This window comes from Rhinolophus sinicus, linkage group LG12 (assembly GCF_036562045.2).
Source record: "Rhinolophus sinicus isolate RSC01 linkage group LG12, ASM3656204v1, whole genome shotgun sequence".
NCBI classification, from domain to species: domain Eukaryota; kingdom Metazoa; phylum Chordata; class Mammalia; order Chiroptera; family Rhinolophidae; genus Rhinolophus; species Rhinolophus sinicus.
The window spans coordinates 65,586,449-65,604,231 of NC_133761.1; the positions used below are offsets into that span (position 1 = coordinate 65,586,449).

Sequence of the window (17,783 nt, forward strand, 5' to 3'; positions counted from 1 at the left end):
CACTGTAGCCGAGTCACAACAGTGGAAATGACCTAAGTGTCCACCGATGGATGAATGGATAAAGAAATTGTGGTGTTGACACATGATGGAATATTATTCAGCCTGATAAAGATGAAACTTCTTCCAGTGGAGATAACATAGATACACATGGAAGACCTGGTAAGGGAGATAAACTACATGATCTCATTTCTATGTGGAATCTAAAATAGGCTCAACTAAAGAGTAGAATGGGGGTTGTCTGGGGGTGGTGGGGTGGTGGGAGAAATGGGGAGACATTGGTTAAAGGGTACAAAATTGCAGTTATGCAAGAAGAATAATTCTGGGGACCTAACGTACAGCATGGCGACTACAGTTCCCAACACTGCACTGTGCACTTGAAATTGGCTAAGAGTGTGGGTCTTACGTGCTCTCACCTCAAAAAAAAAAAGAAAGAAAGAAAGGAGAAGAAAACGGTGACCATGTGAGGTGATGGACACACTAACTGCCTTGATTGTGATCAGTTCGCCTGTGTACAGATACGAAAACATCAAGTTGTAAAGCTCACGTCATTTGTCATTCTATTTGTCATTATACTTCAATAAAGCTGAAAATAAAGTGAAATAAAAAGGATTGGCCAAAAAAACCCAATAGGCATCTAGAGTATGTAACCAACGCAAGTTCTGGAATTCCCGGCCATTGGAACAGTATTGCCATGCAGCTCAGCTTGTCTAAAATAGTGTTCATCTTTGAGGCAATGCAATAAAAAGTTACTTAAATTACTACATTTAGTAAAACAATTTTTTGAAGATTCAGGAAAAATAGAAAAAACAAGTGGGAACATTTCACATCTAAAAAATTCTCCAGAAAAGACAACTATAAAATTGGATTGTCAGAAAATATTACGGCTGGACAAAATAATTTCAATTAATGACAATAACCATAAGAACTGGATAAATAAAAGGGGAAACATGAAAATTTTGTTGTTATAAATAATTCTTAATGATTAATTGTTATATTTTTGAAGTTTTGACATGTAGCTATTAGAGGTTAAAAGCTTCTACAGACTGAGATTACATCAGACAATCGCAGCACAGGTAAGAATGTTTCCATTTAACTTTATAATTGGAAAATCAGCTGACCGTAGGTTTGTAATCAATGTCGTCCATTGATCTAAAGAAATCCAAGCTCTTGGCTGCCGCCAGCTTTCCTTGATCTGAGCTGTGTGTGCTCAGAGTATCCAGAATCTCTCCGAGTAAGTCCATTCCACCTGAGTAAGGAGCCTTCACTCTGGTTTCAACAGAATCGTCACTTTCGTAAAAATAGGCAGAGGCTTCTTCACCATCTTCAGATGACAACCTGCAGAAAAACAGAACAGGTACCGGTGGCTACAGAACCACATATGCTCCATGGAAGCAACCGCTCACCACTTATATGAAAGTGACATTTCAGTGGAACAACAGGAAAACGGACAACTGGTTCATGGCCAAATTCTTTGTAGTGATGTGTGTGCCAATTCAAATACTGGAAATTCTGAGTCTGCATTAAGAACAGACAGAAAGTCTTTGGTACTTGAATCAACCAGGACATGGGGCAGAGCTGTCACACGGTCTAATTTTGTGCGATGTGGGACACTGGCCCTAGAAATAGTAGGTTGAATACTTGGAAAGTTTGCGATATCCACGTTCACATTCACTGTTTCTACGTGGTTTTCCTTTTAGTCATTCACTTATCTTAGAGAAGAATGCACGTTCCTTTATACAAAGACAGACTTAATGAAGAAAAAGAGAATGTCCATTTGTCATCCCCATCTATCTTAAAATTGTTGAGAAATTAAACACATGCTATTATTTCCCTTGTTTTATATTAGAATTAATTTTTAACACTTTGTATTACACTTCGCTCCTCTGCTATCACCGTAGACGTAAGTCCTTCCCCTCCCTGAGTGAGTGGCTTCAGCTGGCTACCGCCCCTGTTCCTGCCCCTCAACCCGCCGTCCCCAGCAGGAGGGCAGCAGCGTGGCCTGGCTGGGCTTCCATGCCCTCTGCAAGCTACTTGACATTTCTGCAGACATCACGGCTTTCCAAGAACAAGATACTTCAGGTCTGTCTGCTTTCACATCTCAAGATTTATCCCCCATGAGACTCCAGCGAGAATTGGGTGCCTTTCGCTGAAGTACAAACAGTGTAACCGGCAAAATCTGACCTCTAGGAGTGCACACTGAAAAGTCTTTTGGAACCTAAAACTTCCGCCATGAAGCCACTTGCTCAGTAGGACGGCAAACCGCTGACTGACCTGCTGGCTCTCTCCATGGCGTCGGCGTCGTCATCATACACAGCACCATCGACACTCTTCAGAGACCTCTGTAAGTGCGCCTGCAGACGGGAGTTCACAATAAAGTGGCATTAGCAGTGAAAATGAGACTCTCTCCTAAATTTTAAAGGAACAATGTTATTTGCTAAGGAACCCTTTAAAAGAATATGCCTTCAGGGTTTTTCAGTGCTACCCGATAACGTGACAAGCTGGGCAGGACGAGGGGAGGGAATCAGACACTATTTATCGCCACACTTCCTCATACCTGAAAACTACCAAAAACCCAATCACTGGAGTGAGTAGGTATGCACCTGGGTACAATCACCCAACCGTCACTCCCTGTTCGGAATACTTGACTTACAATTTGATCCACACTCAAGATAGAGGAAAGCAGCAGCTTATTTAACAAAAGCATCACCAGCTTCAGAGCGCATAGCAGCCCAGATTCCCTCTGCGTCACTGCTTCTGGTAGACTGGGGCTTGGGGACAGTGCTTCCAGGGGGATAAAGGATCCTTGCCACCACATCCAGAACCCCCAACACTGGGCAAAAGACCTGGTCACAGTCGTGTAAACAGAGGTCTTTCTGGGTAACAGGTAGCAAAGAAGCTTAGACTGCAGACCACATACAGTGAGTTCTTCAGCATGCTAACCACAGCCGATCAGAACACACCTTTATCTGGACTCACAGCCCACACATGAGCCAGGGCTGGAAACCTGTCACTAACCTAGACAGAAACTGACATGGAAATGACTAAGAACGAGAAAAGCAATCTCAACACACACCATAAAGATAGCAAATAATCACACGTTTAATCCAACTGACTGAGCTTTAGGGAGGGAGCGCACGTCTTCCCGTCTTTCTAACTGAAACAAGAGTAAACAGGCCAGTGCTAGCAGAGTGACTTGGGTGTATTGTACGCATTCAGAGAAAAGTGTCCTTCTGTCTCAGACCTGGATAGAAATCTCACAGTAAGAGGTGTACAATGGGAAAGTTTCTGAGGGTCAAGAAACGCTTTCATCATAAATTTTTATCTATGAAATAAGATATTTTTATCCTGAATTTTTATCCTGGAATAAGCACCAAGTGGGTCATAATCTGGCCTATATGTGGGAATGGATGCCTTTTGTAAAAGGGAGATTATGAAATAAATTGAGAGATACAGCCACAAGCAGTCAACATAGTAAAGAAATTGAGACAAAGGGAAAAATAAGGTGATTTCCAGGAAAAACAACCTTATATTTTTTCAAAGTTCTGCTAAATGATGTGACATGGTCTGCACCTGAAAATCAGCTGACGTCACAGGTAAGCCGGCCTCCCACTGCCTGTGTATTTGCTTTGTGCTATTATTTAAGCTTTTCTTTTCTGTATTTTGAAACGTGTGTAGCTTTTCCCATACATTTTTGTGAAAACGGGGGAAAGACTTTTTCTTTTCCTTCTGATCAGAGTACTAATAATAGCCAGCTTTCTTTAATTTACTCCCACAAGAAACAAGATTGTCACACTGTTTTTTGCTACTGCCAATATTTGAAAGAGTGAACAGGTTGTAATGACATTTTCTGGGTGTCCATGAACTGAGCCAACAGGCTCTTCTAATTATAAAATTCAAGCTTTTCAAATTCCGATATTTTAAAACATGATTAACATTTTAGGAAATAAGATATCACAGTTAATACTTAACTCACAGGAAAAAAAGTTCCATATTTTAAGTCCTTGGCGTAACAACTGATTTTTACAATCTCAGGCAAAATCCTTTGGTCTGTTATTGGTTTGACGGATATTGACATTAGCAATCAAATCCAACTTGGAGGTTAATAAATGCACTTAAGTAACACCATATTTCGGTAGATAATATTCATAAAAATGCACATGTGATGTTTCGGCCAAATGAAATACAAACATCTCGATCAACTATCAAAATATCTCACAATAGACATGAAATAAAAACATACAACTGAAATTCATCAAGAGGATGTCTCTCCATCTGTCAAATCATCATCATACCATTTGATTTTCAAAACCTAAATATGCATTTGTCAGAATATACCTCAATGTGTTACTTTTTTAAAACCCTCGTAGCTGGTCATTTTATTGCTTTGATTAAAAGCATTGTTTTCCTTTAAGACAAAGGTCAGAGGTCTTGGCATTAATGAGACTCCCACCCAAACCCGGTCAAGACCCAGCTTTTTGGTTTGACGTCCTGTTCCTCTCCGCACGTGTGACTGGCCGCCCCCAGTCCTCTTGCCACAGCAAATGACCTGTACTCCCTGCACACAGGCTCCCTCTTTCAGAATTTCCCTTCTCTTTCTCCACTAGTGGAAAACTCCCACTTTCCCTTCAGTGTTTGACTCAAACGTCTCCTGTGTGAAGCTTCCAGAGGGTTCTCCTCCGCTGGTGAGCAACCTCCGTGTTTGGCAAACACCGTGGCCAGCACAGGCTGCTGTGCTGCTGACCACGCTGCATATTCGCCAAGGGCTCTGCCTATGCCCTTCCTGCCTGCGCGCTCTCCACGTGGGGTCCACACCACGTCTGAAGCTAGAGGTCTGCACCGTGCATAGCCCTGACGCTGACTTGTGGAGGACCGACGGCCATGCAAACGCTTCTTGTCCACGGGTGCACTAGTCGGTTCTGTCCCGTGGACATGCGGTTCCTCTGGTGTGGGTACTGGTGGTTTGGGGACCTGTGAGCATGTACATTTCAGTGTCCTGACGGTCGAGGCGTCTGTTCTTTGGATTATCCTGTGTCCGTTTTTTATAATTCACTGGTTCCCTCATTGGCTGATGAGCCAAATAAAATAAGGGCGTTATAATCTTAGCCTTTAATATAAAACTATCCTTTAAAGTAGGCAGTTAACGTTTGCGGAATAAATGAAGACCTCCACAGAGAGCAGGTAGTTTCTGTTGAGCATCTAAACGAATTGAACACTCCTACGAAAATGCACGATGCAGATAATGCTAACTGCAGACTCTGCCGACTGACGGCATTATCAGTGTGCAAGAGCGTTCATTCATTCAGTCACTCAACAGAGACACAGAAATGCCTGCTGTGTGCCAGGCACTGAGCCACATGCTCGGGGGGAATGATGACCTCGAGAACAGGGCCCTTTGCCCTCATGAAGATGATGTTCTAGTAAATGAAACATGGATGAAATTGAATAATCATAAACTCAGCACACAGTTAGGATTGCAGTAACTTGTCCGAAACTCGGATTGCTCTGAGGAGTCTGACCTAATCAGAGAGGTCACGGGGAGGAAGCCCTTCCCTGAAGACGTTCGGACGGCTCTGAAAGGTGAGTAGGTATTAAGTAGGTGATGACAAGAAGGAACAAAACGTGCGGAGGTCCTGTGCTGGGAACGATGGGGCAAAGATGATGGAGCGACAGACGACTGCGGGCGCACAAGGTTCTCTGAGTGCGTTAACCTTGCAGTTACTCCTTTGACCACTAGAGGGAAGATGTACATTAAGAAGACAAAGGGCTGGAGGGTCCGAGGAAGTGGGGGAGGGTCAGAGACCAGCAGGAACGAATGGAGATGAGAAAGCGGTAGGAGCTACAGGCTGGGCACCCACCCCGACTTGCAGGCCTGACAATGGACAGTAACAAGAAGTCTTTTCTTCTTTCCTTCAACAAATATTTGAGCACCCAGTGAAAACTGTTACTGCATATTCCTTGAAAGTAAAGTAGTAGCCACATAAAAAGTCTTGTAATCTCTTCATTCCACAAACATCCATTAAACAGCTACTCTATGCGTGTTGCACACGAGCTGTGAGGCATACGAGAGAAAAGAAAACGATGAAAAAAATACATGGTGAGACTGACGATGTACTGAATACAATAAAGCAGCTATAAATATAAACTTATTCCTCATGATATGAAGGTAATTGAAGTCAAACTTTTTGATCATAGATGAAAGCTTATGTAAATGAGTATTACTACGGATCCTGACTAAAGCCAAATAGTAATATTCCTAACAAGTAGGTTCAGGCATCAGACCAACAATATTAACAATATAGAACTGCAATTACATACCATAAATAATGGTAGTTCAGGGCTCGAATAAGGACGTTTAGAAGCTGCTGCAGCTACAGCATTAGCAATGGTCACCTCACTAGTAACCAGAGGCCATCTCACTAGTAACCAGGTGCAAATTAGTAAATAACTCAGCATTTGCAGCTCTCTTGGGAGCCAATACTACATACGCGTACACACACACACACACACACACACACACACACACACAACATCTTTTTGATGCAAAAGGCATCGAAAACAAAAGAAACAAAAGAAGCAGAGTTTTGTAGAGTTTTACATCCTTCTATACAAAGAACTAAAAACAAGACGGGAGCTGGATGTCACACATCCTCCATCAGCCTCTACTAGACTCTAAACAGATAATTGTGAAGTAAAGCACACATCTAGTATATGTGACAGTTCATATAATTTTGGCAGTGAGCACTATATAGCCAGGGATGCTTACTAAGATCTGAAAGAATACTAAATTAATACAAAAGAATGGTTATCAGTATGGAACGAAATTTATTAAGAGAAGATATCCTATTAGAGAAGCTCAAGCTACAGCCAAACGTTGAATGAAACCAGGAAAATGGGCTGGTAAACACGAGAAGGAAAAGCATTTCATAGGAAGGAAAAACCATAACGAACCTCACCAAAAGAATAAAGAGGCAAAGACCCGCGTCACAAACCATCGAACTCTATGTCTGAAGAGGCTTCAGGAAGTAAGTTTGGTTTAGGTACAAGGAGCAAAGATAAATGTTTCCTCTCTTTTCACTATGATGTTTGTAGAGAGCGTATCAGACGGTGGAACAGGGACAATGTTCCCCAGGCGCGAGGAGCCTGCTGTTCTAGCAGTCACCATTTTTGTCACTAGATGGCAGACAGATACTAAGATGGCAAAGTGCTGGGTACATTTAAATTCAAAAGGGGGTTGGGGGTGGGGAAAATAAGGGATATAAGCCGAGGAATGGGAAAATATAAGTTTTTAGAATTAATAAAATTAAGACGCAATAGATGAATGTTTTAAAAGTAGGTATTCTGTGCTACTGTGTCCATTTTCGAGTTGAAGTAACTGAGGCCCTCAGTAACTAAGAAATGTTACCTTGCTTACTCAAAGTCTACAGCAAACCCCTGAGCTTACAGCCTAGGACAAAATATATATATATATATATATATATATATATATATATATATATATATATATATATATATATATATACCTGCATGAACTATGAAAATAAATTAAAGAAACATGGCTATATAGAATCATAATGGCAACGCCTTAAAAATACATGGCAGTTAACAATTTGGAAAAGACCTTTAAAAGCACGTGTGTTGTCGTTTTTATCACTGGGAACTGAAGCACACGTTAGGCGACCTACTCATGAGTGATTTGGTTTAGTGTGTTAGAGGTTTTATAGATAATACTTTATTTCAGTAAGTATCTACTACAAATTTTGGTGAACAGTTTCCTTATTTTACATGTTAAAGAACCAAAACGTCAACAAAGTGAAGTGTCTGGGGCAACGCTAGACAATTAGTGACAGAGCTAGGGCACTAGGCCAGGCATTCCGACTCCCTGGCTAGGACTCTTCATTACAATTACACTAAATAAGGAAGTCCCAAGAGACTCTCACAGAATAAATGTCTGAGAATCAACCTGAGAAAAATTTTCTTAAAACATCAAGGTTTAACCTCATTTTTAAAGCAGGTAGAGGTTACACAAGGATCAAGAATGCTGACGTGCCAAGCAGGTGGGATGGCAGGTGAAGAGACTAAGGCGTGTTTCCGGAGGGACTGAGATCAGGCCCTCCTGTCAGGGCAAAGGAGGGCCTGGAAGGAGGAAGCACACAAGTGTTCGATGAAGTCTGGTGGGCTCCACTGATGAAGGGTGTCATTAGTAAACCAGAAAACAAGATTTTACAGAAGCATCAAAATTCTACTTCTGAGCAGGAGAGCGCTGGGTGGGGCTAGTTCAGGAGGGCAGGCTCTGGAGAGGGCCACACATGTCCATCCAAGGACCCTTTACCAACTCCCCCAGGGCACGGCGATCTCGTGGTATTGTCAGCGTTACTCACTGTGTTCCCTCCACTCAGCTGTCATCCGACAAGGGCTCTCAGAAAGGTAGTGTTTCATTTGAAGTGCACGCCTGTCTTACCGAGTCCTTGAGACCAAGAACTCTATCTTTTAATTCATTTGCTTCTAATTCCACTTCCATTGAGAATGCACAAAGCAGCAAAAGAACGGCAACTCCCATCCCAACAATGAGAAAAAGCTGGATAATCTAAAAAACCAAACCATATTTTTTCTTGAAGCTATCAGACAGCTGAGTTGTGAGGCAACCAAGTCAACTGGATTCCGTGGAGTTCCACGCCCCTCCAACAAGAGATAAGGGGCAGGGTCTACTGCACCCATGGAAAGCACGAGGAGCTAAGCAGCTGGCACAGAAGGCAGGGAAGCAATCTGCTCAAAGGCAATCGTCTGGGAGACCAGTCCGGACCGACATGTCCGTCTGCAGTAGCCGGCCGTCTCAGAGACAAGGAGAGTTTGCACGCACAGGTTCTTTCCCACAGACACAAGCCTATCATTTCATTCACTGCATCAGGCAACTGCACTAGCCCGTGCTACAGAGAAAGACTGGGGACAAGATGGGGACTGAGAAGAGGGACAATATGCACAAGCAGATGAGATGACAGGCCTGCAGGAGGAGACGGCTGCTGCAGGAGGGCACGCAGCCCCACTTACCTTTAAGAACATTTATATACAACAAAAGCTTTAAGCGGCTGCCGATGATCAGCAAACTCAACACCAAAACCACCGGAGGAAATGCGGAAGCACGAATTCTCTAGTTTAGGGAGGACCAGGGTCCTACCTTGACACCGAGCAGAAGTTTGCCACCACCGGGGAGGGGCAGGTGGCCGTCCAGTTCCCTGAGACCAATCACAGATACAAGGAAAGTTACCTGCCATGGGAAGTGGGGGTGCGGGGGCGGTGTTGGGAAAGCTCTACCCTGCGATGCCTGAAAGTGGAGCAGAGCACAGAAAACCCCTAAGGCTACGACCAAGTAGCCAACAACAGAAGTGCCAGGGAAGCTGGGGGAGGGACAAAAACATTGAGAAGGACCCCGCAGCAGCTCAGGGGTACAGGGCCTGCTGGTGGCTGAGGGTGAAGGAGGAACACTGAAGAAGATCTTCTAGCACCTCCACTAGAAGCTCTCCACCCTAACAACAATAGCGGCGACTGCAGGTGACGGTATCAACGACAAAACCCAAACCAGTTCCACCTGTGATGCGCTCAACCTCTTGTACTAACAGCATTACAGAAGAAGAGCCGTGGGCTAAACTACTGTTTAACTTATTCTGGGCTGCTTTTCTACACCTGGGGCCCAGCCCTCAAAGGCTACCAGACATAAAGTAAGGTAAGGAAAACAAATCCAAAGATGGACAATATACATAAACAGAGAGGGAATCCATTCAAAAGAGTCAAGTTGAACAACAGAAATAAAAAGAAAACATGATATAAAAAAGGAAGAATTCTTTTGATGGGCTCATCAGCAGACTGAAGAAAAAACTGGTGAACTTCAAAACAGGTCAATGGAAACTATCCAAAATGGTGTTTCTACCACCAATGAACACTCGGGAAAAGGAGTAAAGACAACAATCTCACCTACAACAGCATCAAAAGCAATAAAACACGTACTTAGAAATACATGTAACCAAGGAAGTGCAAGACCTATACAACAAAAACTTTAGCACACTGATGAAAGAAACTGAAGAAGACACAAATAAATGGAAAGATATCTGTGTTCATGGATTCGAAGACTTAAGATTGTGAAAATGTCTATCCTATCCAAAGCCATCCATTGATTCAATGCAATCCCTATTAATATTCCAATGGCATTTTTTACAGAAATAGGAAAAAAAGAAAAAGTAAAACAGAGCAGAGCATCCAAGAGCTGAAGGTACTACTGGCCTAATTCATTCTGCCCCCCTAACACATGGGGCATTCATTCAATTTCTGTGGAGGTTACTGTTGTAGCTGACAGGATAGAAATAATAACCAATATTTATTCAACTTCTAGTGAGTGTTGGAAGGACCAATTCTATCACTACGTAACTAATCTCCACAACAACTCTGGGGGTGGGGGACACAATTGTCATCGTTTTATACATGTGAAAGCTGAGAGGCTTAGAGAGGAAAAGAAAGTTGCTCAAGTTCAAATACCATGCAAGTGGCCCAGCTGGTAATCCTGGCCCAGGTTTGTTATATTCCAAAGTTTAAGACTGTTACGCTCCCACATGGGGTCTTTCTATTTAATGGTGGTGGTGATGTTAGAAGTGAAAAGAAAAGAGTAAATACAAAGGTCAATGAAGGAAAGTCTTTCTGAATTTGTAAATGATGGTCCTTAGTGAGGTAAGAGGAGGCAAATAGTCTTGAAAGCAGATCTAGCACATAGTAGTGTTCAGAGGAGGTACAGGACATTGAAATTCGTAAAACAGCACACAGTAGATATCAGGTAGTTTGGGTTGAACTGAACTAGATAGACTCTCCGTTTGGTCCACGTTGCAGCACTTACTGCACTGGTGGAAGCTCATTTTAATTAATATGAAGTAGGCGACTATCCTAGAATTAAAGTAATCTCCTTATTAGATTTTAGAACAGAATATTTGAAATCAGGACTGATCCCTTCATGGTGCCCTTTACTTATGTTGGGAAATTTCCTTTAAGTAGCTCAGACTTCCTTTAAGGAGTTTAGTTTGGCCAAATACTGTATCAAAATCACCCTAGAAACACAGTACTTTAGACTTCATTTCTCCACTGTGGAGCAGACCGTATGAAAACCTATCGGACAGTCATTCTAACAGACTCACTGCAGGGAGTTAGCGGGTGGAAAGAAGGCCACGTACTCGCAGGAGGTCTCGCTCTTCCTGTGTTTATACGCAGTATAGCTGTGAATTGTAAATACGTTTGGGCCAACTTTTAAGACTGTTAATGAAATTACGTTAGATATAAACATTTAGATATTAACACATTGTTTCATTATGTTTTTCTCTTCTTTAATATTTGATAAAGCAAATTTTGACAAAGTGCTCACAGCAACTTTTCATTGCTGAGATTATTGATCAGCATACGTACAAGAAGTTGCGTAAGACCAATAAAATATTATTCTCAAAGCCAAATAAATAAACGAGTAATCCTTTGATAAACGGCAAACTATTTGCAATTTCATTTTTGCTGACAGGGTTTCGACATTTCAACATTTACAAAGATTTCTTAGTATATAACGAGTCCACTGTATTTTCAGTAAATCATAGAATTTGGTTCCTTTCACTACTGATGTAATGATGACTTCCCCAGCTGGGATAAACAATTAAAAAGTCAGCACTGATTAACAGAACCATATTATTTCCAAACACGTTAATAAACTATGTTTGCAAAAGCTAAATAACTTAGGAGGAAAATATCTGATTTGTAAAATAATTACAGCTGGGTTTTATTTTTCGGATAGCCATTTCACTATATCATAAGCATAGATATGCGTGTACATGTGGAGAGAGTCTTAAATGGTTTCGGGTTGAATGTGGCAAGAATCTTTGAACAGAAATTGCAATTATATTTTGGTTTCAAAAGCGTTATCTTACAAATGTCAGAGGCACTGATAAAGGCAAGGAGGAAATCGACTTCTGTGAAATTACCAGTATTATACTCAAATGTTAGGAAAAAACCAGTAAAAGCACACGCGAGGGCTGCCCACACAGCAGTCCTGTTCTGTAACTGGCATGGGGTACCACTGACTTGTGAGAGGTATTTACGTATTATTCTAATATCCTCTGTTCTTTACCAGGAAATACAATAATGTGTAGTAGATATAAATCCAGTTCAAATGATAATAAGATTCTATCACACTCTGGCAGTTAGGTATCTATCGGTATTCCTGGCAATTCCTCTCTTAAGGAACACTAATTGGCAGCAGCAGTAACCCCTGCAAAGAGAAGACGCTTTCCCTTCCATCAACACCGACACTGCTCTCTGACCAACCCTAAAAGCAGTTCTATACATAAAACAGGAAGAAAAATCATCATTTCTGTATCCCAGGATGCCTGCAAGAAAAATAAGAATTTATCTATAAAAATTGGGTACTATGGGAATAGAGAGAGCGGTTGTTAATTTCGCCCAAAGCCTCTGAAATAATTAAGGAGGTAACGGGGAAAAACTCTCACAAGGTCAAACAGAACAGTAACGAGTGAGGAAAAATATTAGTGACGTGATTACTGATGTAAAGTCTAGAATGGTAATATCCATTATATTTATTAAATGGAAAAACTGAGCACTTTTGGTTTTGTTTCAAGACTTTGTAATAAATGACAACCATTGTGGCAATAAATTTCAAGAGTGAAGTTATAACATTAAAAAGGTACATTTTAACCTAAAAATATCCCATAATATGTAGTGAACATGTTCACATAAGTGAGACTCTATCTTCCATTACGTCTTTTTAACATACTTGATATTATTCAGCAGAGCTAAACATTTTTAAACTGAAGTCAGTTACTGAAAGGAAGAGTTGGTTTTGAATTTTTTTCTTTGAAAGAATACTGTTCTTGAACAATTTATGACAATATCAATGTCTCAATGTGTATTCTATTGTGTTTCTAAAAAAGACTACTCTGAAAGGTAAATTTTATAATTATAAATTTTTCGTGTGAAAGTTTTATATAATGCCCACTAGAGGGCATCCTTGTAACCCATAACTGAATTTTGGGGGTGGGGGCTTGCAGGGCACAGATTGAACTATAATCATATTTGACATGTTGGAAATTAATATTATTTCAACAGAAAAACAGAGAAAAAAAACAACATCCTTTAAAATTAACAATATGGTACCCATATTTTTCAAACTGGGCTTAAGAGATCAACTTTAAAAATTAGTGATATTAGTATAAATTAGACTAAAGACACGCTGTGTGAAAAAGTGACTTTGGGACAGAGAGTTAAAATGTGTTTTCATTTAGGCAGCATTTTTTGTGGGCATCTTTTAATAGAAACATATTCGCCTAAAACATTTCAAAAAGTTTTTATCGTTTGAAACTCTAATAGATTTCCTTATCACTTTAATTGAACATTTTAGCTTGATCATAATAACAGTATTTTCAATTCTGAGCCAAATTAAACAAAGTGCTAAAAATAAAAAATGAAGCATTTTTTGCTTATCGTGATTTGGTTAAACTTATTTTTGTTTTTCGTAAAATTTATACTAAGTATTCTTTCCTGTTATCGGGGCCTCTTCCTTCATACACACGTTTCTCCTGCCTCCCTCCAGGTCACAATGATCTTTCTCGAGATTTTCAATCACTTTTTTTCTTTGTCAGAAAAAGCGAGTGGCTACTTCCCTCCGCAAATAAATGACTATTCCATTTCTTTCTTGGCCAATAAAGTAAAGCCACTCAATGGACTATTCTTCCAAAGATTTCTAACAAGTGTGCCATTTTCTGAAATCCATTATGTCACCTGAGCAAGAAACACCAGCCCCTGAATTCCAATGAAGAAAAGTGTATCATAAACACAGTACTACAATCCGTGTCCTAGCAGGTGTGAAGACACCACCACTCATTATGTTTAGGGACTGGGTCATTTATAGAACCTAAATTTTTATCTTTCTTATACATTTCACAGAAAATTAATTTCATTGGCAGCATTTTAAAATATGGCATCTAGTAAATGTAAAATGTAAACCATCTGATTGCTGATATGTTTTAAGACAAGCTTATATACTGGGATTTAAGTCCCCGTTCAACCAAAATGTGGCTTTGAAATAACTTACTTGCAAGTCTCTACATGCCAAAAAAGCATATATAACTTATAAGGACATCCTTTAAAGATGAAATTACATTACTCATCAATTACAAAATGAGCTCACTGCTCTTGTGCTGTATTCCACAAATCCATTAGGATGATTTATAACCAATAAATACATAAGGACTCAAAAATATAGCCAAGTTGCATTTGAAGTGTGCATATGATTACCTTATATAATGGGTAAAAAACGGAAAATCACATAGACCATATTTTATGGTGTAAACATCTTCCTTACTTATGCATTCAAAAGAGACCTGCACCTCAAACTATGAGTCTCTATGTGAATATACTTTAAAAATAGAAGAAATGACCGCGAATTTACTAGTCCTTGGTCTTATTAGTAGGAATTCTGCCTGTGAAACATATTTGTCTTTGTAAACACCGTATGTGGGCTCAAGCCTTGACTGCGTTCCAAGTGTGGGCATTCACCAACAGGGCACTGCTCTCTATCACGTCACAAGCGGAAAAATAACCTCCCATTCACATTTTCTCATGCGGCTTTCACATAATTAGATACACTGAAAAGAAGTCTGAGTGGGTTGCTATTGGTCCCAGACACGAAATAGTTAAGAGTGATGTGTGCCAGGGTTTTAATAAGGCTCAGGGAGGAAAAGCTTCAGCCCCCACCTCACTAGATTCTCCTGCTCAGGGCCATCCATCTGTTAACACTGACTTGTAATCCAGCTAAGCTCCCCCTGCAGTTTCCCAGCCTAGGGGGTGTGCCCGTGTGTGTGTGTGTGTGTGTGTGTGTGTGTGTGTGTGTGTGTGATGCAGACACACGGGTACACACATTACAGTTATTACTAGAATAAGGATGGCTAATATGATTTCATACGGAGCAGTATCTTAGATTCCTACTATCAATTGTACCTGTTATTTAAAGGAATTTTTCATTCTTAGAACTTCCAGTAGATTTTCACAAGTACATCTTAGATGACAGACCTAGTCTAAACATGGTTCACCAAGTCTACAGTATTTTGTTCTAAAATAGAGCTGATGCAAGAAGGCAGGCACACCGCCAAGATGAAAACTGTGCTGCCCCGTGGCCAGCGGCATATTCCCCCTGGGCCCAAGCGGCCCTGTTTTCAATAAACCAGAGGAGGAGACTTCCCTGGAGTCCTGTTAGGCTGGGCTGCTGCTAGAACTGTCATCTTCACATAAAAGGGAGAGGGGCTGGGTGTTACAAATGGGGAGCCTAATTGGGAGATCTTCATGGCTGTACCCTTGACATTTATTTAAGCCTCATCAACACAACGGGAAATAACCATACTAATTAGCAGACTGACACACAAATTGCTATTTGTTGGGGAATAGGTGTGGATTCACTAGTCCAAAGACAAGCTAAGTCATGGCACACCGGCTTAAGGCAACAGACATTTTGGTATTTGTTCTTTTTTACAGTACCCAGATGATGAAACTTTTTTTTTGTTTCACTTTAAGGATTGTGTTCTATGGTGATGTCTTCTGCTACTCTTTTTAATTTTTAAAAAAGTACTTCACTCCCATGTAAAAGCAAAGGCAACAGCTAGGAAACCAAGCTGTCTTCAAGAGGGATTAATGAACCTGAATATTGCAAACAGCAGATCCGGCCAGTAAAGAGAACTGAATGTCTGCTCCTGACTCAGGAACCTTGTCTCCACCAGGCACCTCCACCAGGTATAAGTTCTCCAAACACTGAATTCACCAGAGGCTCCACAGTCCTAGCGCATTTCCTGCCATGCTGTCACCTCCTGAAAACCTGATTGTTTTAAATCTGTGTGTATGAATCATGGGAGCTGTGCTTTTCTCTTCTTGAAACTGCTAATCAAGGGAATGGGCCTTTGCTTCCTACACACGCTTACTTTCTCTCTGCCTGAAATCTTAATCTAAATTAAATGACACTAATGTTTGATTTCTAAGATGTCAATTTAATTTTGGAAATAGGTAGAATATAAACAAACTAATAAACATTAGTCTCTGACGTATTTATTGTTATGTAGTTTCTGTCTTTAATCACATTTATTCCTAGAAATGCTACATATTTAATTGAAAATCTTAATGTGCTCACACCCTAATATTATACTGGGAGAGACAGGAGTAAGAAGACACGTTTACTTCCCATGAAAACCTAGTCACCACGGTAAATATAGCCAAAATGCTCCAATAGTAAGGCAGTAAATAGTTGGCAAAAGTTTTTAAGATGTTAAAGCTAGAGACAGACAGGAATTGAACATTCTAGAAATAGGAGAAAAATTGAGAAATTGATTGCAAATCCATCAATAGTCTACCAGTTAATAAATGTTTTCCAGTTAACAGTGGTAGCCAGAAAAGGTTTCTGCACTTGTGGAATAATTATTTTATTGAAAGGCTTACTTTGGTTCAGATAGCCAGCATTCCCTGCCAATGTGCTGCAATTCAGCAACACTGACATTTGAAAATGTAAGCTGAATAAATGGGTAAGCCACAGAGAAGGCATACAGTGTGTTATAAAAGAGTCTCACGAAGGCAGAGATTTTCCCAGAATGCCTAGAATAGCACCTAAGGCAGAGCAGGTGCCGGACGGCTGAATGACTGGCTTTCTCTGTACAGGCTGGGTTCCTGTGCAGCCTTGTGGTCCTCGCCCATTCCCAAACACACCTGCAAGCGTTTTAGGGCCATCTCTCTGCAGACCCCGCAGCGTCTGCCCCTCCAGCAGCACTGAGCAGGACACGTGGGCTCTCGTCCACTCTGTCACTAACTCATCCTCAGACGTAGGTAAGTGACATGACCACTTGGCCATCAGCTTCCTCATCTGGGAACTTTGTGACTGTAATAAACGAAGCTGTGCAACTGCTTCCAGTTCTATAATTTTGTAACTACAATCCACTCGCGAGATCTTTTTAAAAGTGAGTTTCCTTGGGCCGTTTAAAACATGATTTGGCGTATATAAATGTTACTTCATTAAAACCTTCAGACACATACTTATGATGCAAAATCAGAGACACATGTAGCTATAATTCTGAACACTCTCCTACCCTAGGACAATATTTTTAAATAGCATCAGCACATAAGCAGAAGCTTTAAATATTTATAGCAAATAAAGTATCTAACTTTAGAAAAAGGGAGCATTTATTACTTCATATTTGAATTTCTACAGAGTATTCTGATGGTCAAAGTCCCATGTATGAGTTTCATTTTATTTTTGTCATCACCAAACTCTTCCGCACTCTATGGCAATCGCCTGTTTAATTCTCTCACCGCTCACTGGACTGTGAGCTCTGTGAGACGTGACTTAAAAGCGTGTGGAGGTGATATCTGGATATAACGTCAGTCTCCTCAGAGGCCACCTACTCAGCTCCTGGGCCAGAACTGTACATTTTCTTAATAGATGATAAAAATTAATGGGGCCAAAATTATTCCTAAAGAATAGGGATTACCTAATGTTAGGACTTGGAGACACATGGTGAATAACCAACCTTACCTGGGTGAGCTTACGCTTCTCCTGGTTCCCTCCCTTTTCACTGTGTGATGTGTACACGGGTGTATACTGTGCGGAACCAGAACAGGCCCTGCAATCTTCTTCATTTTCCTGCACGTGAAGAAATATACAAGTAATTATTTTTAAATACTCCTTTGATTACTGAAGTTATTTGATTAACCAACAAAGT

The 17,783-nt window shown here is 40.7% G+C and overlaps 1 protein-coding gene across 6 annotated transcripts in view; it reads right to left on the minus strand.

Moving 5' to 3' along the window:
- Positions 1 to 17,783, minus strand: part of DENND1B (DENN domain containing 1B) — a 170,023-nt gene that overhangs the window by 1,084 nt on the left and 151,156 nt on the right. For all 6 annotated transcript variants that reach the window (XM_074317075.1, XM_074317076.1, XM_074317074.1 and 3 more), the window contains 3 exons: positions 17,597 to 17,704; positions 2,272 to 2,351; positions 1,119 to 1,335 (listed from right to left, as the gene is read on the minus strand). In XM_074317075.1, coding sequence (XP_074173176.1) covers positions 1,119 to 1,335; positions 2,272 to 2,351; positions 17,597 to 17,704 — 405 coding nt within the window. The remainder of the gene's footprint in view (positions 1 to 1,118; positions 1,336 to 2,271; positions 2,352 to 17,596; positions 17,705 to 17,783) is intronic.